Here is a 24861-nt window from a genome sequence, read left to right on the forward strand (position 1 = left end):
GGTAACAATTACTGCTGGGAGGGGGTTGTGTTATGAAAATAGAATGTCAATCTTCATGTATGTGTACAAAAAAAAAAAAAATCAGTCTATTAATGTTCATTAGATACAGTGTCGACTACAGAGCATTAAAATTCAAACAAAGAGGGGGGAAGAGTTGTACTGTTGTTGCTTGACATATTTTGAACTGCAATTGCGCACGTGTGTGTTGTCGTTTTAGTCAGTCGAAAGGTTCTATAAAAGAGGGGAAGGAGCCATGGTCAACCTCCAGACGAGCAAACGCCTTCAATCCCGACACGAATCGAGGGCGTTTGCTGGCCTTCACCGACATTGATCCTTTAGAAGCGTCCGTATACAACATTTCTCTTATTTACAATCATTGGAAAAAAAACACAAATCACCATTTCTCTCAGAGAAGATTAGTAAAAGTGACTGAGTCACCATATAGAGTATGCAACTCCTAGGAGTTAGTATTCATAGTTTCTACCCAAAAAAATACAAATAAAAGGTCTATGCCACTTGATCGGCCGAGCGAGAGCCAGGAATTACTGAAGAAATACAGTATCGTAAGTGCCCTTATCTACAACGTGTGGTGTTACCGGTGTACCATTCCACAAAGTTGAGAGTAAAAAGATGATGCGTGTGTGTGTGTGTTGCTCTTAAAAAGGTTTTCTGCTGCTTTCCAGTCAAACGATATGGTGAGTTCAAACGAGTTCAACTGAAGCGTGGGATGCATATTAACACGCACGCATGTCTAAAAAGAGACTAGTATTGGTTACTGGGGTGTGGAAGGAAAAGGGGAGAGAAACAAAAGTTCCATTGCTTGAATGAACAAAAGAGGATGTTCAAAAGGGGCCGGTTTCATTAAAGGGCTCATCTGCGTGGTTTTCAATCAGGGAGCTGCTGGGAAACAAAATGCAAAGGAACCGAAAGGCAGTTTGGAAGATGATTTGGAAGATTCTGGAGTACTCAGGGGTGCGTGTCGTCATGGTGATGATGTCAATGGTGTGCATGCTGAGATGAGGCTGGCGTTCTAGAGCGGGGTGTCAAAGTAGTCCGCCGGCTGGTCCGCCCCGGGCGGCTTCTGCTGCTTCTGCTGATGCTGTTTCATGATCTCTTTAACCTCCTCCTCCAGCTCAGGGGGGATGATGAACTGGTCGTCCGGGTCGGGTTGCGCCGGGGCGGTGAAATACCCGCCGGACTTCTTGGAAGGGGCGTCGGCGGCCACTTCGATGAGGTTGTGACTCTTCTCCTGGCGAGCCACCGAGCCGTTGGCCCGCCACTTTCCGGATGTCGTTTTGCCGCCGTCGCCGCCACTTTGCCACGCCTCGTCCTTCTCCGGCCCATTCTCGTTGCCCGCTATGCTCATGTCCGCTCCTTCATCAGGGGGCTCGGGGGTGCACGGCGGCGGAGGAGGCGGCGGCGGCGGAAGAGACAGCAGGCCGCGCTCGCGGCCAAAGGAAGACGCTTGCGGCGAGGACGACGACTCGGATTTGAGGCAGTGAACATCCGCTTCGACTTCCACCCGGCTTCCGTTGGAGAAAACGCCGGCGATGGGCTCCTCGTCCTCGCTGTCCAGGCCGTTGTCGGAGAGAGCGCTGGAGAAGGTGGCGCTGGACAGCTGGCGCTGGAAGGAGCTGGCCAAACAGGCGGGGTGAAGTGCGCAGCAGCCGCGGGCTAAGGGTAGCTCGGGGCCGCTGAACAGATACTGGCAGGGCTGGGCGGCATGGGCCTGCTGCTGCAGCTGCTGCTGCGGCGGCGTCATGGGCTGGGCCTGGTGGTGCAGGTGCAGGGGAGGGTGGTGGCCCGGCTCGTGCAGCAGCACCAGGGAACTCTGCGGGGGTTCGTCGGACGAGGCGGTGGAGCCCACCTCGCTGCTCATCTCGCTGGTGCTGATCTCACTGCTCATCTCGCTGCAGGACGACGGCGGCACGGGCAGGGAGCCGTCCGAGGGGCGCTCCTTGATGCCCGCGGAGGACGCCGACGCCGGGTAGGGGCCCAGGCCGGGGCTGGGAGGTGGCCGGGGAGGGTCCGAGCAGCAGCAGGAGCAGCAGTCTTCGCTGACGCTGAGCTGGACCACCACGGCGCTGAGGCTGTCCGTGCAGCCGTAGCCCTGCGCCAGCGTGCACAGCTTCTTGGCGGCGGCCAAGCCGTCGGGCACGTTCCGCACCGCCTCCACCGCCTCGCCGGGGGACACGGCGTCCCACAAGCCTCGGCTGCCCAGGATGAAGAATTCGTCCTGCGGGGTGAGTGTGACCGTCTGCACGTAGGGTGACGGGATGACAGACGGATAGAGGAAGGAGTAGCCCATGATGCGCGTGGAGTCTGTCACGCCGTTGACCTTGTTGTCCTGCGGGGAAAATTACAAAATATATTTAGAACGTAGTCATTTCATAGCTTTTTTGTTTGCTGCAGCTTCCAGGATGCGTGGATATATATTTTTTTGTTCCAATTAGACTTCAGCCTCCATCGCAGGGCTTTTGGCACCATCTTCTGGCATCCAAAGGTGCTGCAAAGTGTGACACATTCTCCTTACCTCTGTGACAATGGCACGGTGCTGCCTGATCCGGCGATATTCCTCCTCCAGGCCGACATTGTGGAGAAGGGACAGGGACAGGGGCTTTCCGTTGCGGCACAGGATGGCCTGACACTTGCCCACATTGGCGGCCGTAAGAACGAAGCAGCCGCTGGGGTCGGTGGGATCGTGGCGGATGTGACACAGAGCTGCCGAGCCGCCCAGCTTCTGCCCGGCCGTTCCCAGCTTCCTGCGATGGTAACAAAGGGAGCAGCTACAATTACGGACCCAGTAAAGGTCGCGACAAGTTTGGGAGCTGAGCTTTATCTTGAAGTAATGAGTGGTGGGAAAATGAAACTTTAAATTTGCTTCATGGACCAGTTGTTGTATTCTTTGACTCCTCTAGGTGGCACTGTTGGTTTAAGAAATGGCAAATCAGTGCCATCTTGAGAGCCCAATAAACACGACTGGTTCATGAATCTTGAAGCGTCGTTTTCCCATCATTACATTTAACCATTTTCTACAGTGCTTAGTCTCACTAAGGTCACAAGTAATAATAATAAGTCATACGATCCAACACAACACATCCGTAGCTGCTTTTAAACACGAGATGGACCTTTGCATAACAAGGAACGTGTTGGTCATGTAGTCCTCTTCGCTCTTGGTCTTGTGCAGCTCCTCCGCCAGCACATCGTTCATGGTGCACTGCAACAGGTAAGGCACCTCCACGTTCCTGTCGCCGTCAAACACGCCGTAGAGAGCCTCGCGACTCCCGCAGAACCTGTTTACCGACAGCGCTGCCACACACAATCTGAAAAAGGAAAGAAAAATGGCCGTGAAGGGTCGACATATGCGTCTTTTGCTCGCTATCGATTACGCGGCAGGCTGATAACCATGGTAACGAGGCCACTCCAACCCGTATATTGAGCGAGAGGCGCACGCACGGCTTGCTTCTTTTTTTCCCCTTTGTCCGTGCGGAGATGTTTTCTATCAGCACCCTTAATAAAGTCGAGAGCCTCCACTGATTCTTTTCCCCCCTTCTATTATTGACTGATTAAACTCACTTGTTTTTGACACCCGAGGCCTCCGTGTAACCGTGACTCCACACAGCGGGCCCGCCAGGTGCCTCGTTCGATGAGAAGGTCGGCGGCGGATCAATACGAAAGCAGCGAATATTACTGGAAGAGGAACAAGAAGCGGAGCAAATTCAGCCGTCTTGCGTAGAAGCGAGAAGGAAAAAAAACACAAAGGTAGGACGAAAAGAAAAAACACGCCAACAGTCCCTTAAATTAATTCAAATGCACATTTTCATTTCAGATTAATTTACCTCATTACAATAAACAATATAAACAAGACATAAATATACATTGATTTAACTGAATGGAAATGAATCATTTTAATACGAAAACAATTTCAAACATTTTACGCATAAATTTTACATTTGTTTTAAATCTCCTCGAACTTGTTTGCTGGTTTTAAAAATCCAGTGTGGCCCTGGGCACAAAAAAAAAAAAAAACTCACTTGAGCTGCTCAAGGGTTTTGTGGTCCAGGTTGAGACGAGGATTTCCAGTCAGGTCCAGTTCCTGAAGCTTTGGAGGCAAATTCTCCGGCAGCGTGATCTCATTCAGCTCGTTGCAGCTCAGATCCACGCACTGACGTCAGAGGAAGACGTGCAAACGCTCACGCAAAACGATTGGCAAGCTCATCTTTCGGTACAATTTCGTTGCCGTGTATCTCATGTGGCCTTACTTTCATTTCCATCAGCTGCATGACCTCAGGGAAGACCTCGATGGAGTTGGAGTGGGCGATGAGCGTGTGCATACGCCGGCAGTTCATGATGGTGGTGGGCACAGTTTTCAGCATGTTGCCGCTTAGGTCCACCTCCTCCAGCTCTTCCAGCTTGGCCATTTTGCTGGTGGAGTGAGGACAAAGTATTTATATCATTGATCCAATTTTGGTATCAGTGAGCGTTTACCTTGCCGGGAAGGTCTGGAGGTGGTTGTAGGCCATGTGAAGGACCCGAAGGTGCGAGTGGCCCGTTAGCATGGGAACGCACTTGTCCGTCAGGCGGTTGTTTGTCAGATAGAGCTCTTGCAGGATGCTGTGGCTCTCTTCGGACAGCGTGGAGGGAGGCAGGTGCTCCAGTTTGTTGGCTGAAGCGTTCACGCATCGTAAACTGGAAAACGCAATGACAAGACGATGACAAAGGAAGTCCCACTGGAAATTATTCTCATTCTTGCAGCTACCTGACACATTTGAGGAACAGGTTGCAAGGCAGCTCCACCAGTTGATTGTGGTGCACATCCAAAACCTCCAGCAGGGGGCGCTCCACCCTTTCAGGCAGCTTCTGCAACTGGTTGTGTCCAACGCTCAGCTTCCTCAGGCTGCAGCTGCATAACAACCTGCGGCATCAAGCAGCAGGACCCAGATGGCTTTGTCAGAGAACCTCCAGCATATATGGGAGGTGTGCCGCGTACAAAGGGACTTCTACAATTTGGGGGAAGCGAGTGTCTGATGTGATTTATGACCCTCGGTGCCGCTTTCCATTTAGAGACACTCACCGCGCTGGGAGCTCGCCGACCAGGTTGTGGCTGGCGTCCAGCACTTCCAATTTCTTCGCTTCGCACAGCCAGTCTGGCAAAGACTCCATAAGGTTCCTTTGGAAGGAGCGGTGGGGGGGGGGGGGCAGAGAAAAAAAAACAGGGCGATGATGATGACAAATGGTGTGCAGTTTGTTAAAGTGCGGCAGCTAATATTTCTTCCGTGTGTGCTTAATTCATCACGGTGCCACGGTGGAAGCATTTTCAAGGCCGAGATTCTGATTAAGTGCTTTGAAACATAAATCCAACTCGAAGATTACTGTCTTCCCACTGACCTCACCTTCCACATTTCACATTAAAGGTCATTTTATCTTCTTGGCATTTTTCTCACCGTGAGATGTCCATGTAACTGAGATTGGAGGGCACGGGACTGACATCCAGGCTCTGCAGCTCTGCGGGGAGAAACGCAGAGCCGTTAACCTACAGCAAGGACGTCGACAAAAACAGGTAGCCGGGAAAACGGACGGGAGACACGCGCCACGTTACATATTCACACCGCTCGGCTGGGTCTGAAAGGAAGGAGGAGCTTGGGACCCACCGTTGTTGGAGGCGTAGATGCCCTTGAGCAGGCAGCCCTTCACCTTCAGGACGGCGATTCGGTTTCTCTCGCAGTGAAGCACCTCCAGGCGGGGAAACACCGAGGCATCCAGCTGCGTCAGCCGGTTGTCCCTCACGTCCAGCTGGGTGACGTGCCGTAGCAGGTCAGGCTCATCCGGCACCAGGTTGGAGATCTTATTCAGCCTGGTGGAACACAGAACACGTGTTCAAAAGCGGGCATATTAGGTGTATCATCATTTTCTAATTGCTTGTATACAAATCCAAATCGTCGAGTGGCGGCCAAACACATCAATCATACTCGACACTCTAAACAGGATGCCACCTAACTTTCATTAAATGCAACTAGAATGAAAATTTGAACCTAAAAGCTCCCGACGGCGAGCCAAACACGCGACCCACTAGGCCGCCCCGCCTTGTGTAAAAACCCGTGATTCAAAAAGTACTCCGATGCTGACACGCACAAAAGTAACTGCCCTATAAACTCTTCCACGTGAGCATGTCGCAAGCACGTTTGTTTTACCGATTCTTTTTACTGATTGAGCAAAGTTACAAGGAGTGAGGCATTAACTTGCAAATAGTGCACCTATGGCGGCCAGACAGCCGTCGGAGTCACGACGAGCAAATCATTCCCTGATTCTCTGCGGTCTGGCTTGTGTTTCTTCCCATCGCGAGAGGCACAATCAAAGTTCAATCTCTACCTGAGATCGACGTGTTTGACGCGGAGCAGCCGGAAGTTCTGCAGGGTGAGCGTCTCCAGGTTGTTGCCGGCCATGCACAGCTTCTCCATGCAGGCCAGCCGCTCCAGCACCTGCGGCACGTGGCCAAACTGGTTGAAGGAGAGGCCCAAGTACGAAAGCCTCTGGAGGGTGCCCAGCTCTTCGGGGAGTTCCGTCAGGCTGTTGCCGTCGAGCAGAAACGTTTGCAAACTGTGTGGGTGGAGGAGATTAATGAAAAGAAACCAATGATTAGTGCCCATGAAGTCGCATAAAACGACCAGCAGGTGGCGTCAAGCATCCAAGCGGCCACTTCTGGTATGTGCAGCATACAGGATCATTCCGACAGATTAACTTCTCATCCATCGCACTCACTCATGCGGCCTGTGCGTGCCTTTATGGTCATGTTCAATCAAAGCCGTCCGAGTGCAGCTGCGGAATCACGCCTCGCTAATGGCAGTGCTTCTCATCGCATATCTCAAAACAATAGATTGGCTGTGCGATGGGAAATCTCACCTGTCCATGATAAAAGCAAGGCTGAAAACTTTCAAGACACACATTATAAAGTGAAAAAGGAAAACTTGGGCGCAGCTGCTCTCACTTCCAAGCCAAAAGGTAAGCAGAGCTGCACCGCCTTTGATTGGGCGAACAGATTTGCTTGAAATTTTTGTCTGTCACCCTAAGTGCATATGCAGAATTTTAAAAATCCTCGCGTGACTCAAGAAGAAACTTCCTCCTTAACAAAATGAAATATTTCACAAAACACGTTGACACGCAATCCGGGTATCAGTCAGTGTTAGGTCACATGGTCACGCCAGACAAAACCTCAACTAATCCCATCTGACATAAAACAACAATTTGATTTAAGAGGCCTGTAAAGCAAAGCGGAGCGGAGTGCTACAAGCAGGCAGCGAGTAAACGCATCAAACAGGCCCAGAATTAATACGCCAAAAAATAAAAAAACAGCAGAGACGGACGGCCGAGGGGGCGGGGAAGACGACGTCTGAATGCCTCAAAAGGGGCCGAGCGTGTTGGGACTAGCGATGCGCCGCACGGCGTTTGCACTGCCAGGTGCTTGTTACTAGGTAACAGCTACATTTGACTATGTAAACTTTGGACGCCCGGGGGTCAGGTGAAAAGTTCAGCCAGTTTGAAGCTCGTGACGACCTCGCCTAAGTTCTGTCGATAACAAAAAAATAAAAGGGGTACTTCAATAAATTGTCCTTTTTTCTGTTTGTGTGCGCCACACTGTATGTTTGACTTTGCGCCCTAAAGACCAAGGTGACTCGCACCCCCAGTGTTACCTACTTGGTCATGGCCCCCACGGAGCCTGGCACAGAGGGCAGGTAATTGCAGCTGAGGTTGACCTCGGTCAGCGTGGGGATGTCACAGATGGCCAGCGGGAACTGGGCGAGGTGGTTGTTGGACAGGTTGAGGCTCCGCAGACGAGAGAACCTGAGAGACACCGCACGGCATTAAGAGCCTCTTAATGGAGACTTGCAGTTTAGCAAACACAACCCTGACGTCGGTGTTGTCTATTCAAACCGAGAGCGCTGACATTTGGAGAGGCGTCCCAAAGCAGAAGGGTGACCTTCACGTGGGGGAGACACTCCCTCATCTGTTTTTACTCACATACCTGAAAAGAGGCAAGTTGTTTAAACTGCCCACAATGGATTTTTTTTCATCCCACTATTTACATACACACACTAAGGTGACAAAAAAAAAAACCAGGTCTGCACGATTGATCAGGGCTGGCAAGTCATTCCTGCTGAGGGTGACTCCCGCGGGCAGTGTGTATGTGTGTGTGTGTGTGTGTGTGTGTGTGTGTGTGTGTGTGTGTGTGCGCGTGTCATTCAGCCATTCCATCAACCTCTGCAATCTGCTGAGTAATACCCGTATCACTTTCCTACTCGTCTGCTCGTCTGTCCTATCGTGCCATCATCTTCGAACATGCGCCTGCGTCCTTTGCGTATCCGCCCGAAGCCGCTCGAGCGATTTTATCTCCAGCAACGAGTTTAGGATCTAACAAATCTGTTTGTCTCTGAGCAGGATTAAAGGACAGTTTGGCAAAACTCAATGGAGGGGGGGTGTGGCATGGCCTGTGGTGGACGAAACCATTCAAATGCAAGAAGGGGAGAGACAGGGCGTATTTCACTTGGATTAATAAAATAAAATAAAATAAAATAAAAAATAAACACATTGGATGGGTGACAACCAAAATACACAACTTGGCATTCATCACAATTTTTAACCAGCACGTTAACAACTTAACCAAACAAACGAAGTGGAATTTCAAACAAAACAGATAATCATCATCAATATTTGTACTGCGCTACAAGTGAATTTGCATGGCCGGTGAGGAATGACCTCAGGCTCAGACAGGCTCACAGATGCATGCTGGGAACGTTTGGTGCCAAAGGAAACGGCCAGTCCGATTATTGCCTATCTGATCTGCCGCTAAGTATTTGGCCAGCAGAGCAAAGGCGGCGGCAGAGAGAGGAGACAGGCGGCGGGTCCGTGCATGGCTCTCCCAAAAGTGTGATGTTACATACACACACACACACACACACACGCACGTGCAATGCTTGTGATTTCTTTCTTTTTTTCCACAACCCCAAAAACAGCCTTTCACAAAACAGTCCCAAAAAAAGCACTCATGCACATGCTCTGCAAAAATAATTCTACTCTCAGCTAAACACGTCTTTCTCTTGACTGACCTCATTTTGTGTCATCGCGCTGAGTCAAACGAGGACGAGTCCACTCACGTTTGGCAGCGCTAAGGGGATGTTTCCGCATTTGGCGAGCGCGGAAGCTGTGCCTCGCCCACAATAAAAAAAAAATGAAAAACTGACTTTGTAATTGCTCGCACAGGGCTACGGTCCGATTGGAAATGTTCCGCTTCTGACTTCGGATCACAGAAGCCCGACGCGTTCGCCATTTGATCCGAAAAAAAGCAGCACGGGAGAGCGGATCGTACGTTTCCACAAGCGCGACGGCGCTCGGGCATTCCTGTCATTGCATTCGAACAAGAAGACAAGCGAAGCCCGCGGACACGTACTTTTCCTCTGAGAACTACGAGTGTTCTCTTTCCGCAAGCGCTTCGAATCAACAGAATCCGCCGGCAATCTTGAGCATCCACGTGACTGACCGCACAATCACGTGAGCTATACTGTACACGTTGGCAGTAAGCAGATGGCGGCCGTGGCGAGAGGGAGTCACATTAAAAGCGCCCCCCCGCTGATGAATATGACCTTCTGGGCTTCTTTGGCTCTGCCTGCTACATTGCTAGCCTCTTTGTCCCCTCATTCCTGTTGTTCAGACTGCAGGTGGGACACCTTAGCGGTCCAAAGCGGTCAGTCACGGTCTGCTATTATGCTGTGCTGTGAGTGACTTTTTTCCCCCCATCAGACAAATGTTTTAAGCAAACTGAAGAATGCTTAATCGTATGAATGCGGTACCTCTGCAGCTGCTGCAGCCATTGGTCGGCGGGCAGGAAGTTGTGTTTCAGGTTGAGATGGGTGAGGTCGTGACTGAAGAAGAGGTTGGGGGGAAGCTGTTCCAAGCTGCAGCAGGACAGATCCACAGAGTTGATCCTCTGCGACACCATCTAGAAAGGGGCCGGCCAGCGCGTGGGAACAGAGACGCGAGCGGTTAAGGGAGATTATAATCTGGACAACGCTGTGCGCATGCGGATTAGAGCCGAGGGGGCGAGCGGCACCAATCGCTTTCCAACTCGCCGAGAAGAAAGGAAAAGCGCAGCGGGTTAGTTCAGTGACCTAACGCATCATCGTGTTAGCTGGCCAACTGCATGCGTGCGCATGGCTTGCTTCTTGGCTAGCGCATCAAATACAGACAGGACCGGACACTCGCTTGTTCGATAGCAACAATTGGACCCAGAAGAAATGGACAAATTCTATTTTAGTTGTTGTGAAACTGAAAGGTGTGAGGTGAAGAGGTGATTTTTTTTTTCCCTTATCATATTGTAACTGAGCGCCAAAGGGGAGATGGCAGATAAATAAAAAAATATATTTATCTTCAAGCTCATAAATCTCAAAGGGGAAGTTCTCCCTCAGGGCGGACGTCAGAGTGAGGAGGCGGCGACCTTCATCAGTTGGCATCTTTGAGTCTCGCTTGAGGCAGTGCTCGAATGCAAACCGGCCGCTCTCCGGCAAAGCCGATTTCACAAACCTTCAAGTCTGAAAGAACGTGCTACTGACACCTACTTGGACGTCCGACGTGACGGCGTCCGGCTCTTTCCGAGGCGAGAGCAAAATTAATGTGTGGTCGCTGCTTGGCAGGCAGCGCCTCTATGCAGGCTTCTATTATGAGTGTCCCTCAGGGTGCTGCTGACATGCACGGCCCGATTCATATTTAGAAAAGAGGTTTTCTGGCTATGACCTACTTGAGTTCAAATGAGAGAAAGGAGAGGGCGCGAGGGAGGGAGGGAGGGAGGTTGATGCGAACCGTGAGTTCCACACTTAAGTGTGGACCACGATGAGGTACGCTCACTTTGCTGCGCTTGCACATGCCGTGTAATCGCTCGTGTTAGCTTTTTTGGTGTGCGTGTGTTTAGTAATGCGGTCGGTTGACCCGTATGTGAAGCACACGCATAATAAGCACACGTTATCTCACGCTTTTACCTTGGCGGCGTGTCTGTGCCAGCGGAGGTGTTCCGTGAAGCTGTCGAAGCTGACATAGTACGTCTGACTCTGAGGCCCGGCCGAGCTAAAGGCCAAACAGTGATTGTGCTTCTTTACTTCCTCTACCTGCAGACAAAACACGCACACGCACACACACACAAAAACAAACAATGAGAGGCATGAGCTACTCGAATGGTCGGTTAACGTGCTCAAGACGAAGTTATGTGACCATAAGGCTTTGTCATTGTTATTTGTATTCAGTTTGAATTGATTATCGTGGCGAATGACGTCCATAGAGGTTAAACGTGTTAAACATTTCCAATGGAAAATCCTTCTGTGTGTGTACAGTTCAACAGAGTGTAACCGTGCCGCCGACTCGGTCCGTGACTGTGGTGCCAAGGGCGACGACAGTCTGGTAGGAAGCGAGCCGTTGTTGACAGAAACAATTACGGCATGTGTCGAGATGCGACAAGAGTTTGGGTCAAATCCATCAAGGACGAGCCTTGAGCATATCTGAAAGGGAGAACGTACTTTCCCTCCGATGAGCGGCAGGATGTGCATCTTCCCCGTCTGGCTCTCCTTGACGGAGGAGACGATGAGGCAAGTGCCGCAGAGGATGACCTGCCGCCTGGTCCAGCGGTTGACGGGCAGCTGCAGTTTCCCCTTGCGCACGTTGTACATCCCCGACAGCTGCACCCGCTCGGAGCTCTCGATGTTTTGGGGCTTCCCTGGAGAGCGAGAGGGAGGAGGGAGGGGTTGAGTAAATGTCCATTCTCTGGCCGAGAATGAGCGCACACTGTACGAGATTGGACTTGGCAAGACGTTTGTCGATTTCGTAGACGAAGCAGGAAAATAAAAAAGAGATCATTTGGGAATTAAGCAACTTTCCATCCATCCATCCATCCATCCATCCATCCATCCATCCATCCATCCATCCATCCATCCATCCATCCATCCATCCATCCATCCATCCATCCATCCATCCATCCATCCATCCATCCATCCATCCATCCATCCATCCATCCATCCAGTTTTACGTGGGCTGCAGCCAATCCCAAACGACACCCCAATTAGAGGTTGACGACGGTGGTCAACTTTTACAGCAGGGTTAGCATCCCAGGTTAGCATCCGAGCTACATTCATTCAGCGCAACCGTAAGCCTCACATGTCCTACTTTGAATATTGCAACTGAATAGTCTGGATTTGACGAGTATAATCTCCCATCCAGTGCCAGGTACACTTGTGCTGTGATCTGGCGTCAGTCACCTCGCCAAGCAGCCCGCCAAACCCGACAATCGGGTTTGCTTATCGGACCTCCTTGTCAGACTCGCGACGCCTTATCGCCGTGTTGAAACATCCACCTGCTTTCACTCAAGCTCCACCTCCGTTTTGGGGTGCCTCCGCCATGTCCAGTCTCTCTGTTTGGTGTCTATTTTCACGAGTCGCGTCGTACTCTGTCGGCAATGTTTAAAAAAATCATTCGGAGCAACAGTTTATGTACAAAAATGTTGCGCAATCCCCCCGACCTCTCATTCTCATATATTTCACCTCAGTGTGAACACAAATGTGTGTGTGGGGCACAAAAATGGGTGAGGCTAAATTATGGGAAAAGTTTGAGAGCTAGGCAACGTTCATCGCCGCTTGTAGCTTTAATTGTGGTTACAATAATTGAATGAAGTCGATCGCTGATTTTGTTAAAGTGTTATTTGTGATCGCTGACCTTTTGTCCGCCAATCTTGTGTTTGCAGCAAAATCAATTGCTTAGTTTGCAGGAAGCGTTTGCTTTGGCTTGTCCAGTGGATAATGTCGATTGTACACGTTGGACGCTTTGGTGCTTCCACGGCAAAGGTGGAGACGTTGTCCCTCGTGTAGCCATCGACTAGTCTTGGGGTTTGTGGTGTTTACCACAGGGTAGGATGCTGCAAGTAGTTGGCCACTGGGGCATGTGCATATTTGGTTCTGGTTGCTAAGAAACAACCGGGCGTCTTTTTGCATAGTAGTTACAGCCCTGGTACAGGTATACGTAATTTTGCGGGCTGGCCGTCAGTCCGCCACTCATTTGCCAGTCCGTCGATATCCACGCAAAGCTATGCCGCATCTTAGCCGGTGAGTAAGCAGCCTGCCTCGCGCCTTCTAACTTCGCCATAAGGCAGAAGTAAGCAGCAGGAGGAGAACTGCATGTGAGGCATTAGACAAATTATTTAAAAGCTTTTAGCCTCAATATGTCACATGGGCACATTTTGTGCTATTTTTAGGCCCTTTTGTTGAAACGTGCCGTCCGCCAGCGATGCCAGCGAAAATACCGCTCCTCAATTTCTTCTTAATCGTCGCTAATATGCGCAAACACGCGCTGACAATAATCGTTGTGTCCGTCTCATCGGCCCTCCTAAATGTTGCTGGAGCGTGAAAGTCAAAGCCTGCCTGCTGCCTGCGGAAGGACAAACTTTCCAGTTGTGTGGGGAGATGGGAGGGACGCCCACGTGAGCATCCGGTTTACACTGCTGGAGGAAGCCAATGGAGGCTCTTGTCTTAGCTCAGACGTCAAAAAGAATTTCTGGAGTCCACGTGCGACACCTACGCTGAGAGTATTTTAAGACGACATGATGTTACTCATGCTGGGCATCCCATTGTCTTGGAAGGATGCAGCGGCAAGAAGCAGAGCTGTGTGTGTGTGTGTACTGGACAAATCTATTCCTAGACCGACTATGACAGGAGTGTGTATGTGCGCATGTCTGTGTGTGTGTGTGTGTTCCTGGGGATGCTTCCTTCCTTTTCTACAAGTTCAGGATGTGCGAATCTACACACGCTCACTAAAGACGACATCACCAACTACTGGCCAAAGGCGAGAGATGCGGTGGAACTTGAGGACGCGCTTGACACAGCTGCCTCACGGTTCCGAGGCCGAATTCCGGCTGACTGTGGAGTTTGTTCTTCCCGGGTTTTTGCGGGTTTTCTCCTGTTGCTTCGACTAAAATTAATTATCGTTAGATTGCTGGACGAGAAACACAGATGAGCACGATGTCTTCAACACGTTGCCCCACTGGGCTCGATATCTGTCATTGTTAACAATCGGTACCAAAGGCTGACCTCCCTCCCGCCATCCATCCCTTCATTCCCCAGATTCGGTTCTTTTCCCCACACTCGAAGTTTCCCGGCGATAAAAAGGACACATCCTCGCTCAATCATCCCGGCCTCGCGAAATGCAAGCAGACATCGGCGCACCTCGGCTATACGACGGGGGCACGCGGTACCGCGGGCCAGCCCTGACCCACATAAGTCACGGAAACACATTTGCAGCATCTATAGCGGCAGACAGATGTGATGAATCCCAATAATCCCTCAGCCTCTGTTCCACTCTTCCTAGTATTAGCAACTTAATCAATCTATTATATCCATAGCTAGTGGATATGGTTTGGTTCAGGAGCCATCAACGGGAGCTTATGCTAATCAAGAGCTCGACCCCTGCCAACGCTGAACTGTTCAAATGAGGGATCGGCGCAAAACCGGACACTAGGACAGAACGGCTGCTCGGTATCTGCAAAAATTGCCGGTACCTGATGAAAAGCATGCAACTGGACTTTCAGTGGACACAATATATTTGACTAAAGGCGACAACAATGGGGGAAGAAACAGGCACAGATAAGACAGAGCGAGAACAGTTAGCCCGTGACACAAATAGCTTGCCCTGCACTTTGCGGTCCGAATTGCTCTACAGCACCGCCGGGCACCTTGGCAGAGACAAGGACCGTTTGCCACCATCACAGGCGAGGTGAGCGGCCATTGTTACCGTGGCGCCTCCTTCTAGCCTCGCGTGGCCTTTTACCCTTCAGCAGAGACACGCTTTCAAAATGTGACAATCGATCCCGAGGCGCTTAAATGCCACGGCTTCGCATCAGATGACCTCACGCTAAGACGACGCCAAAAATGAAGAGTGCAAAATATTGGCTAATAAATCTCTACAGGGTGTAAATGCTAGAAAGTAGCATTAGCATTAAGGAGCAAGAATTTCTGCTATGTCTCGTGATGAGCACAAGGTCACTGACTGGATGCCATATGCATCTGCCTGACTCCATCTGTTTTGTGCAGCTTCACGCGACTTGCATCAAAAATAGCTCACGTGCATATTTTTAGCCGGCCGAGCGCACGCCTGTGAAACGTTTGCCGACGCGTCTCGCGGAATCACCGATGCTGTCTTCAGTGATCGCCTCCGCGCAATCGAATCCAGTAAAAGGATTGTTGAAGTGACATTTTAGGGGAAAGTTCATTCAACTTGTTTTAGACTCCAAACTCATGATACCAGATTCAGGCCAAGGTTAACTCGACTGCAGTGAGTTGAAATTCCAAAGTGGATCACGCACACAAAATTATAATCAAATGTAAATCCCGCTTTGTTTGAATGGCAACGTGAGCAGTTGATTAGCTCGCTGAGCTCCTCGTTACGGCCGGCGTTCATTGCGAACGCCATTAATCGAGCGAACAAGATAAAATTGCGCCGCGGTTTCGTGGTTAATCCACATCGGCGGATGCGTGTCGGGGCGCGAGGAGACGACTCGGTTGGCAAATTCAAACGCTCTCGACAATGAGATGATTTGCGATAAGATGACGGGAAGTGTACGCGAGTGGAAAAAGCTTTGTGACATGAGCGTTGGCGCTGCTGTTTACTGTCACGGAGGATCTTTCAGCTTGAGCGCCTCGGCCGTTGAGTTGTGTCATCGCTTGGCTATGCGGGTCTCAACGGCCATATTGATTGATTTTCTTTTCTTTTTTTTTAAGCACTTGCAATCATTTTAATGAGTTGTTGAAAATAGTTATTTTGTTAGTCTAAAACAGTGGTTCCCAAAGTGGGCGGTACCGCCCCCCTGGGGGCGGTGGAAAGCTCTGGGGGGGCGGTGAGGAAGAAAGGGGCGGTAGGGGGGCGGTAGGGGGGCGGCAGTCGATTTGTACACAACACGCACGCCGCTCTGGCCCAGTCAGATACGACAGCATAGCTACAAAAGCAAAAGCTCAGGTTTGTAATTTCAAGCTTGTAATGTTCAGAATTTTATCTTATAATAAAAACCGCATTCTGGCGGTCAACATCATCTTGAGTTCAAGTCAACATGAAATTGGGGACTCGCCAGAACGCGCCGTGTTGTGTTGTGTTGAGCTGGTTAGGGCAATGGTCCCCAACCACCGGGCCGCGGCCCGGTACCGGTCCGTGGGTCACTTGGTACCGGGCCGCCAAGCCGCACAGAATTTTTTTTTTTATCGACGATCAATTAATTCAGGTCAAGACGCTCGTCCCGGTCACGTGACATGTTTCCCCAGTCGAGCCCGCAAAGCTAATATGTGGCGACAGGCTAACTAACCAGGCAGTGAAGCATTCAAAACTGCTTCAACACATGGAGACCAAGCATCCTGCAATAAAAGACAAACCTTAAATCACTTCGGGTGTCATTGTCTCCGATTACGTCTAGATGGGACCGGCTCGTTTCTGAGAAACAAACTCAGTGCTCCCACTAATTCAACGTAATGGTAATGATATTATAAATGTATTATTTATTTATTTATTTATATAAATGTATTATTTATTTATATAAATGCCGGTCCGCGAAAATATTTCTGACATGTAACCGGTCCGTGGCGCAAAAAAGGTTGGGGACCACTGCCTTAGATCACGTCCGCCACCATTTTCTGTGAATAAATGGAAGAAAATGAATACATGAGAGGGTAAACTTGCTTTTCATACCTTCAATGTTGTCATTTTTGTCCTTAAGTAGGCCTATTTATGAAATGCGATAAAATGCTGTATTTTACATGGTTTTATTTTTTTGTTTTTGTTTTGGGGGGGGGGGGGGTAGGAGGGGGGCGCTAGGAATTCACTGGGGAGCCAAAGGGGGCGCCAGCCTGCAAAAGTTTGGGAACCACTGGTCTAAAAGGAGCTGCTGATGAGCTCGTGTCTCTTTTGTGCTTCGTGTTAACTGAACCGACGTTGACGCGAACAAAACCGCCGTCGCTTGTCGGGATTATGCTAATTTGTGCCAGCACACTCAATTACAGTGCTGGCAAATGTTTATTGGCTGTAATTATGACATCACTACTTTGGTGCTAAACTCGGGCGTGTTCCTACATGTACAAATTCAAGTTACGTCGGCATAAAGCGTCATGATGAATCGAGTACGGTTTGACATTTAGCAGCTGCTCTATCTCATTTTTGCAGAGCGTACTATTGCACAATCTCTAAATCGCCCACAAATCAAGATAACCCTGTGGCCAATTGCTGTTCCAAAGCAGAAGCGGATGCGGAAATGCTAGTGAAAAAAGGCCTCGCCACACGGTTTATCAATCAATATTCCGCAGCTATAAATCTTGACAGAAATGACTTTTGGCGCTATACGGTGAAAGCCGCAGCGCCATTTAAGTCTGCGGTCCCAACATGCTTTATCAAGTAATTCGATCAATATTTGCTAAAAACAGCCCCAACCTCAGAATCTCAGGTGTTGGCAACATTTTTTCCCCCCAGTTCCTCCTCAGTGATTCCCACAGTGGGGGGCGGATGCTGACGTAGATGAATGTGTCCCCGCCCCTGCCCCCTCCTTGCACAGAGCCGTCCCCCTTCCCCCCCAAACTCCACTCCTGCTGCTGTTATGTAACGTGCGTGCGTGTTACGAAACCTTACACTGGAAAACACGAGCCTGCTGATCAGCCAGCCACTCGTAGAGAAAGACTCGCGCTAATAGAAGAGCTGCGGGGGATTTTTCGACCCCTCCCCACCTCTCCTTTTGTTCAAGACATGCTGATGTCACCCTGGTGAACAATGTCTGTGAGTGTGTGCGTTACCTCACACGCACGCACACCCACGAGATGCATGTGTCGGATGCATGGCTGTGAAAGCGTGCAAAGCTCATCAATGAAAAATGAAGTGTGTTTGTAGAAAAGTATGCGGATATAATGCGGTGGGGGGGGGGGGTTGTCGTTCAGAGCGCCTACTGCTTTTTGTGGCAAAAGGGATTGATTGGAATAATGAATGGGGAGGCGCGTAAACAAGGTGAAGTCAAGCAGAGGTGGTCAGTTCTCAGAAAGGGCAGCACAGTAAACACTTTAATCGCATTAACTGACTTGCACGCACGTAATTGTAATAATCGCTTCAATTTCGCTCAGGAAAAAGCACGACGCTTCAAATTTAGATGTCACCCCCCCTAAAATGTTGGACTCCACTTTACCTGGGACAGATATTACAAAAGAAGAAATAGATTTATTTTTGGGGGAATAGATTTGTCCATTTTTAGGCTTACAGTCCAGTTGTCATGTAATTATGTCATGATGCACTATTAATATAATGGGACATGCAGTGTGAATCCACCCGTAGAATATCTGGCTGCGTGTCTACTCGCCGACAAAGCCCACCAGCGTTTACGTAATACAGTGTAGTGTAAAATCAGCTCAGACGTTAAAAGTTGTCAGCGTGCGCATTTGACTCCTTGTGAAAGATGAATTAGCCGCACTCACACACACACAAGTGACTTACTGTTGTGTGATTGTAAAGCAGGCCGAAGATCCAGGGTGGCCTGTTACGTAACGTGCGCCTCTCTTTTTCCCCCCCTCACACACACGCACGCACGGAACAAGACTCGCTGCTTATGCCTTCAAATTGAAAATATGAGCATGCAGTGATGCTGCTATCCATCTTCCTCCTCACGTTCATATTTAAAGGCTGACTGGTTTCACGTGCCAGCCGCTATTTCGAAAGCAAGATACACACGGCGTGACCTCGTTCTTTGCACAAAGGCTAAGAAGCCCCATTTGGGAACGTGTCACAATGTGTCCTTCGCGACCCTAACCCTACTCTTGACCTGCAAGAAGTGAACACGTGATGCTCGACACCGTTATCGGCGCGCCCTCGGTCTCGCTCATCGCCGAGCGGCTCGACGGGTGCACGGTCGACAGCTACGGGTCAGCGCCATCCGGGCACAGGGTGGCACACACACTCGCTTAGGCTCATGAATGATGCAGCGCCTGCCCTCGGGCTTCCCGCTTTCTCGCTGACACGTGAGGACACATAATCAGCCGGCGGCGCGGAGAGAAGCGCACGCTGCGACGGCTGCTGTCGAAGCGGGCCTAAATTAAACGGCGCAACAGGTGAGCAAATTAGGCCGAGAAATGTAATTAATAGCAAATTTGTGCTTGATTAATTGACATTCCCTGCTTGGAAGAAGAAGAAAAAAAAAACACTGGCAATTTGGTGTCTTAATCTAGATGGGCAAAAGCCTGCACGACAGAGCGCGGGCGGGCGGGCGTACCTCTGCCAAGGCACTAATGGTTTCATTGCAAAATCAATGAGCAAACACTTCTGGAGCTTTCCATACAACTAATTACAACCTGACCTGATGACATATTAGCATGCTACGTATTGTTTAAAGCTTTTGGAGAGTGTGCGACGGCACGGCAAGGAAACGGTAGCGTCATCCTAAGATAGAGTGCGGCGTACCCCTCTAGATCCTGCGGTTGGGGCTTAGTGATGCTGCAACCAAACCCCCCCCCCCTCAGGAAATGCAGCAGGGGATAAAAGGAAAGCATAGCGGCGTCAGAGCGGGGCTGACAACGGCAGCCTCTGATACGCCGACTAAAGAGGCGAGATGAGAACGTTAATTGGGAGGCTGGTGAGCGTTTGATGTGGCGGGCATACACACTTGCGACCGAGCAGACACTGTTCCCCCGACTGTTTTGTGGCCCCGGGTTTCCCTGTTCCTTTGTACCTAGACAGCTGGAAACGGTGGAGGAGATTTTATATTCAGTCATTACTGTGTCTGCTCTACTCTGTTGATATATCTGCAGAGGTTAGGCACCAAGCCCATAATCATACTTTCATTACTTATAATAGTGAGACAGCAGAAAATAGTGAGATGTTCTAATTATAGACGCATCAGGGGACTCGCATTAAAAAGAAAGCAGATTATGGAGCTGCTGCCAAAAGCAACTACCTACGAAGGTGGATGGGCACCTTCAGTCCAAATTGAAAGGAACCTACTCTTCTTCTACTCTACTAAAAAAAAAAACCTGCATTCCTGTACTCTGATCTGTGTGTGAGGTAACCGAAATAAACTCGATTGATCTGCCTGTCCAGAAATTGGACAAAAGCGTGTGCAATTTGTAGTCTGCAACCTGGCCAGCCCTGGCAGCATTTCCTTCCAAAGGCATTTGTTCAAGGCAATCTTTTCTCTGCTCAACAGACGCCCCGCTGACTTGTGGTGCCTTGTCGTTAATAATGCCCGACTTCAAATTCTCCCGAGAGATCCTGCGAGAAGCGCATCTTGGCTATCACTTGTACTTAACCTCTGACGGCGCTCGATATCAGACGCTGTGACTGGCAAACTGCATCGAATGCTCCATAACAAAATTAAACACTATATTTTCTTTTTTTTCCGCAAGAGCTACGATCCACTCCGGTGTTGTCACGCATCGTCGCGCATCTGCAATCCGGTAACTGCTGCTACCAATTGGGTTGTTCTCTAATCCCGGCAGAAGGGCACGGTGCTGAGTAATCAGACCCCGCATCTGTGCTTAAAGCTACAATCAGTCCCGACTAAGAGCCGACAGAAAGGCCTTTCACACAAGGAGGGCGAAGGAGGGGAGCGAGCGAATGAGAGGAAGAGAGAGATTTAAAGAGCTAACCCCCCCCCCCCCCCCCCCCCCCACAAACGACTAGTGAACGAAACGGGGGGACTGCCATGTTGTGGCACATTCCCGCGGCCCCGCCGGCCGGCCTGCCCTCCCTCCTCCTTTCTCTTTGTTTTGTTTCAAATGTAACAAGGCCTGGAACAGTGGAGAGCTGAGGCGGGCATCCGGGGTGTTTTGGCTCGCCGTTGTGTCACATGCAGGGGCCATGTGAACGCCGTGCCACACGGACGGACAAGCGGGGGGGGGAAAGAAAGGAAGTCCTTTCTTTAATGAGGGACACTTGAGAGCGAAGTGGTCCAGATCTGGTTGATGCTAAAGTTAATGGCAAGCAAGTGCAGCTCTTTCTACATTTTACGACCGTCCAAATGTAATGGAGCGGACAGGCAAGCCTGACGCTACAGTTGTCTGATTTGCATGCAAATACATTCCTTAAATGTCAGATTAAATGCCTTCTCATCATTTTTTTAATCAATGCCAGATAACCTCCCGAATGGAGTCAACACAAAAGTAGGACAAGTTATACGACACGCGGGTTGTACTTTGCTCCTTCCTTGGGTTCTTTATCCTGTCATGTTTCCGTTCACACGCCGGCCAATGAGGAAGTGTCATTCCTGTATTTCAGCATTCTTTGAAGGAGACGACCTTTGAACCAGGTGATTTGAGAGCGCCAAACCCCTCCCAACTCGTGTCCGAACACGGGGTTTAAAAAGCTTATCTCGCTGTGTGCAGACAACACAAAAAAAGGATTCTGTGAGAATTTGCTCAACAATCCAAGTTGTTAAGCATCGTTTTGGGCTTGGGGTGAAAGAATCGGCCTATTATTGGATCTTCATCCTGAGGGTGAAAATTGGAATGGCGCATTGACGCACTTGTCTTGCCTAATCGGAATTTTTGGTCGCCCCCCTTTCACGGCGAGCGCTGCAGATGTTGCGTGGTATTAGGCCGTGCTGCGGCTGATCAAAGCGGCGGCGAGCGAGCCCCCCTGCCGACCTGTCCCTAATCCCCCGAGGTGGGGGGGCCGTTGCTTAGCTCAGGGACAATGGGCCTTTAAATGCCTGAAGCACTGAATTACCTGGCGTTTGAAAAGTGCGTTTGAAAAAGCTGCTTTGCCTCTAGAAGTGATGAACCGATTATCAAATGAATCGTCTCGTATTTTAATAATCGTGTTTAGACACACACCTCACTTTGCAACTCCCACAAACTGAGAACGGCCAGCGGCGGGGGGGGGGGGTTCATATCTTTGATCAATATTTTATTTTTAGGTGACCGCTGATTGTTAGGGATGAAGAGCAAGTTGCAATAGAGAGATAGGGTGAGATAAATGAAAAGTGTCAGCTGGTGTGCAGGAGGAGGAGATCGAAGGGGCGAAAGCAAGATTGAGGGAGGGGGGTCCATCGATCGTGGGAGCGCGAGCATGGCGGGTGGGAGGATTTCAGCCAAGGAGACAATCTCCGTTAAACAGAAGAGCGTTCCGCTCCTCGCTCTCGCTGCTACGAGCGGACGCCGCCGTCCTCTGGGTAGATGGAGACGCGTGTATCGCCTATTTTACCGCCCGTGGCTGACGTGTGAAAGGATGAGAAAATGGATGAAGACTCAGATGTCAATAAAACCCAGACCAGTACGGTCAGAACACACAAAATCCAATTATGGAAGTCCAGAGCCGAGATCTGAACCCCGCGGCTCCAAACTATGAGGCTGAGGTGCTAACCACTGCTCCACCGTGCTGCCGCCTACACACACATTTTAATTTGGAAAACAAAAAATAAGCGCAGAGAGACACCAGCGTATTGAGTTTAAGTTCGGGAACGTGTCAAATCTGATTACATAATTACATAATGACTCAGCCATAGAACGCCCATTGGATGTCAGGTGATGTTGCCTTTTTTTTTTTTTTTATCTCCAGGTTTCGAAATATACATCGCAAACCGAAGACCGAACGGCCTTCCGGTCCGGTTCAGTAAAATCCAGTTTCTGTTACACAAATTAGTTTTGACCATTCACAAAAAGGCTTCTTCTCCTTCAGCCTGGTAACGGAGACGTACGTTATCATGAGCGTAATCTGCTTCTACGGGTTTGTGCAAGTCAGAGAGACACAAGAGATGACAGACGGAGTGATTCTCTCCGTTCTAGCAGCGACCGACGAAGCGGGATCTTCATTAAGCCTTTAAACCCTGCAGAGTCCTTGAAGTCATCACGTTAGCGGCCCGCCTCCTCGGAGAAAGCCCGAGGTAAAAAAGACGGAAGGACTCTTTTAGCGCCGTCGTCTTTTTTGAACACGTCTACGAGGAATGGAGACATTAGTAGCCGGCTCGCAACTTAATTAATACGAGCGATACGGCGTCGCGAGATATCTAATTACCACGGCGCGCTATTATATTTCCATGTTGCCATTTGGCCGTATTGATATTGCGTTCATTTGAATTTTAATTACGTCGAACGTCTTAAGGAGACCTATTAGGCGCATTCACCACACGCGGCAAAATGCGAGCGCGGGCTGCTCGAGGCAATAAAGCAGAGGCTTAATATTTGCAAACGCGAATCGCAGCAACACTGCAATACGGCTGCCGCTGAAATAGGTTTGGAGGATACCAAATCGCGGGGCAATAAAAAAAAAAGGATATCTATTCAAATGGATGGAACATTCAGATAAAAGCAATGTTGCCGTTATCATGGAGGTCTGATCAGATAGCGTTTTTTGAGCGTCCTGTCACAAACTACTTCCTCTTACCAAGTCGTGTAAAGTACATCGGAAGACTCGTCCGTCAAGCCGCTATAAACAAACGTGGCATGCTTTGACACAGTGAATTGCAACTGGATGATTTCTACTTGTTCACCGTTGATCGTTCGTTATGCTTGTATCAACAAAAGACCAAACAAAGTGCAATTTACAAGCTAACGAGTCCCGTTTGATAGGGCGAGCAGGGTGCAAAAGGCAACAAAGCGCCCCCACATGAGATTGTTTGCAAATCCGAGTTGGCTAATGAATCTAAATAATTCAGCGCCCCGCCTTGGCTTGGTAAAGACCTCAAGGTCCCGGGCCTCTTGGGAAACTTGGTGCCAATGTGCGTTAGGGCCCACTATTTCCTTTTCAAACACACACACACACACACACATTGTGTTTTGGAAGAGAGCCATCCAGGCAGCGGACAGCTTCATTACTTGCTGAGTAAAAGAGTGACCTGCACATTAGTCAAACAAAAGCCACAAGAAATTGAGATTATTTTAGCCTTCATACTTTTGTGATTTATTTGGTGTGCGGTAACATTTTTCTGAGGTGAAATGCTTCCAAAACTGTATCTCAACAGATAGCGCCCATTTTCTCTTCCGGATCGCAGGAATGTAAACAGGAAGTGCACAAGTGAGTAGTACGAGTGTGATCCCGCGTCGCTCCGGCAGGCACATAAATAGCCGAGCCGCAAGCCAATTATCCTCGGCGGCGCGGCGAAAACACGTGTTGTTTGAAAACACGTGCACGATGACAGGCTAAGCTCATACGTGCTAAACCCATGACTGCTTTGGTCGTTTACCGTTTACGAACATTAGGCTGTTTGGAGTCAAACCTATGTACAGTGTTCGCCTACTCAAAGCGTGCTATTGCGAGAGACGCCTAGCCTCGGATTGCTTTGCTCCAACAACGAGCCGATTCTGTCTGGGACTGTACCAGGACCACAAAGCAGTTGACGAAATGATGCTGGATTGAGGAGGCCCAAATTCCTCAGTGGAAGCACACTTGGATTCCGTGGCAGAACTTTGAGTCGACTGAGGTTGGATGCCTTTCTCACCATAATTGGCGTCAAGTATGCGAAGTTGGAACAGTACCGAAAGAAAGCATGCGGCCGTTGAATGGGTCTTCACGTGACCTGAATTTCATTTCTGTCTTTACACCTGAGTTCTAATAATGCAGTCGGGGTGCAAGGCACTACAAGAGGCTCCCTGTGCGCGCCCGCTCTGAGCGGATCACTCGTCAGCCTGCCAAAGAGGACAGCGGCTCTTTGATCCGAGGCGGCCCCGCTGTACATGCACATGTTTGGGTGTTTGGACAGCGCAAAAATGAGCTCCCTCCTCTGGTCACACGGCAAAAGCTTGACCTGACCGCGTTGAAGGTCAACCTGTCCTTCGGCGAGGCCCGATGTGTCCAATTTTATGCATCAAGCAAAGTTGGATCCAGTTTGGCACAATG

The 24861-nt window shown here is 49.8% G+C and overlaps 1 protein-coding gene across 1 annotated transcript in view; it reads right to left on the reverse strand.

Annotated features, from left to right (window-relative positions):
* Nucleotides 1-67: 67 nt before the first annotated feature.
* Nucleotides 68-24861, reverse strand: part of phlpp1 (PH domain and leucine rich repeat protein phosphatase 1) — a 28735-nt gene continuing 3941 nt past the window's right edge. The window contains exons 2-17 of the mRNA XM_061294993.1: nucleotides 11556-11752; nucleotides 11025-11150; nucleotides 9843-9991; nucleotides 7693-7839; nucleotides 6370-6597; nucleotides 5652-5854; nucleotides 5445-5505; nucleotides 5075-5170; nucleotides 4760-4915; nucleotides 4489-4689; nucleotides 4263-4425; nucleotides 4035-4165; nucleotides 3577-3690; nucleotides 3129-3323; nucleotides 2534-2762; nucleotides 68-2347 (exon numbers count right to left, since the gene is read on the reverse strand). Of these exons, the coding sequence (XP_061150977.1) occupies nucleotides 1031-2347; nucleotides 2534-2762; nucleotides 3129-3323; nucleotides 3577-3690; nucleotides 4035-4165; nucleotides 4263-4425; nucleotides 4489-4689; nucleotides 4760-4915; nucleotides 5075-5170; nucleotides 5445-5505; nucleotides 5652-5854; nucleotides 6370-6597; nucleotides 7693-7839; nucleotides 9843-9991; nucleotides 11025-11150; nucleotides 11556-11752 (3713 nt within the window). The 3' untranslated portion in view covers nucleotides 68-1030. The remainder of the gene's footprint in view (nucleotides 2348-2533; nucleotides 2763-3128; nucleotides 3324-3576; nucleotides 3691-4034; nucleotides 4166-4262; nucleotides 4426-4488; nucleotides 4690-4759; nucleotides 4916-5074; nucleotides 5171-5444; nucleotides 5506-5651; nucleotides 5855-6369; nucleotides 6598-7692; nucleotides 7840-9842; nucleotides 9992-11024; nucleotides 11151-11555; nucleotides 11753-24861) is intronic.

Source organism: Syngnathus typhle, linkage group LG13 (assembly GCF_033458585.1).
Source record: "Syngnathus typhle isolate RoL2023-S1 ecotype Sweden linkage group LG13, RoL_Styp_1.0, whole genome shotgun sequence".
Taxonomy (NCBI): domain Eukaryota; kingdom Metazoa; phylum Chordata; class Actinopteri; order Syngnathiformes; family Syngnathidae; genus Syngnathus; species Syngnathus typhle.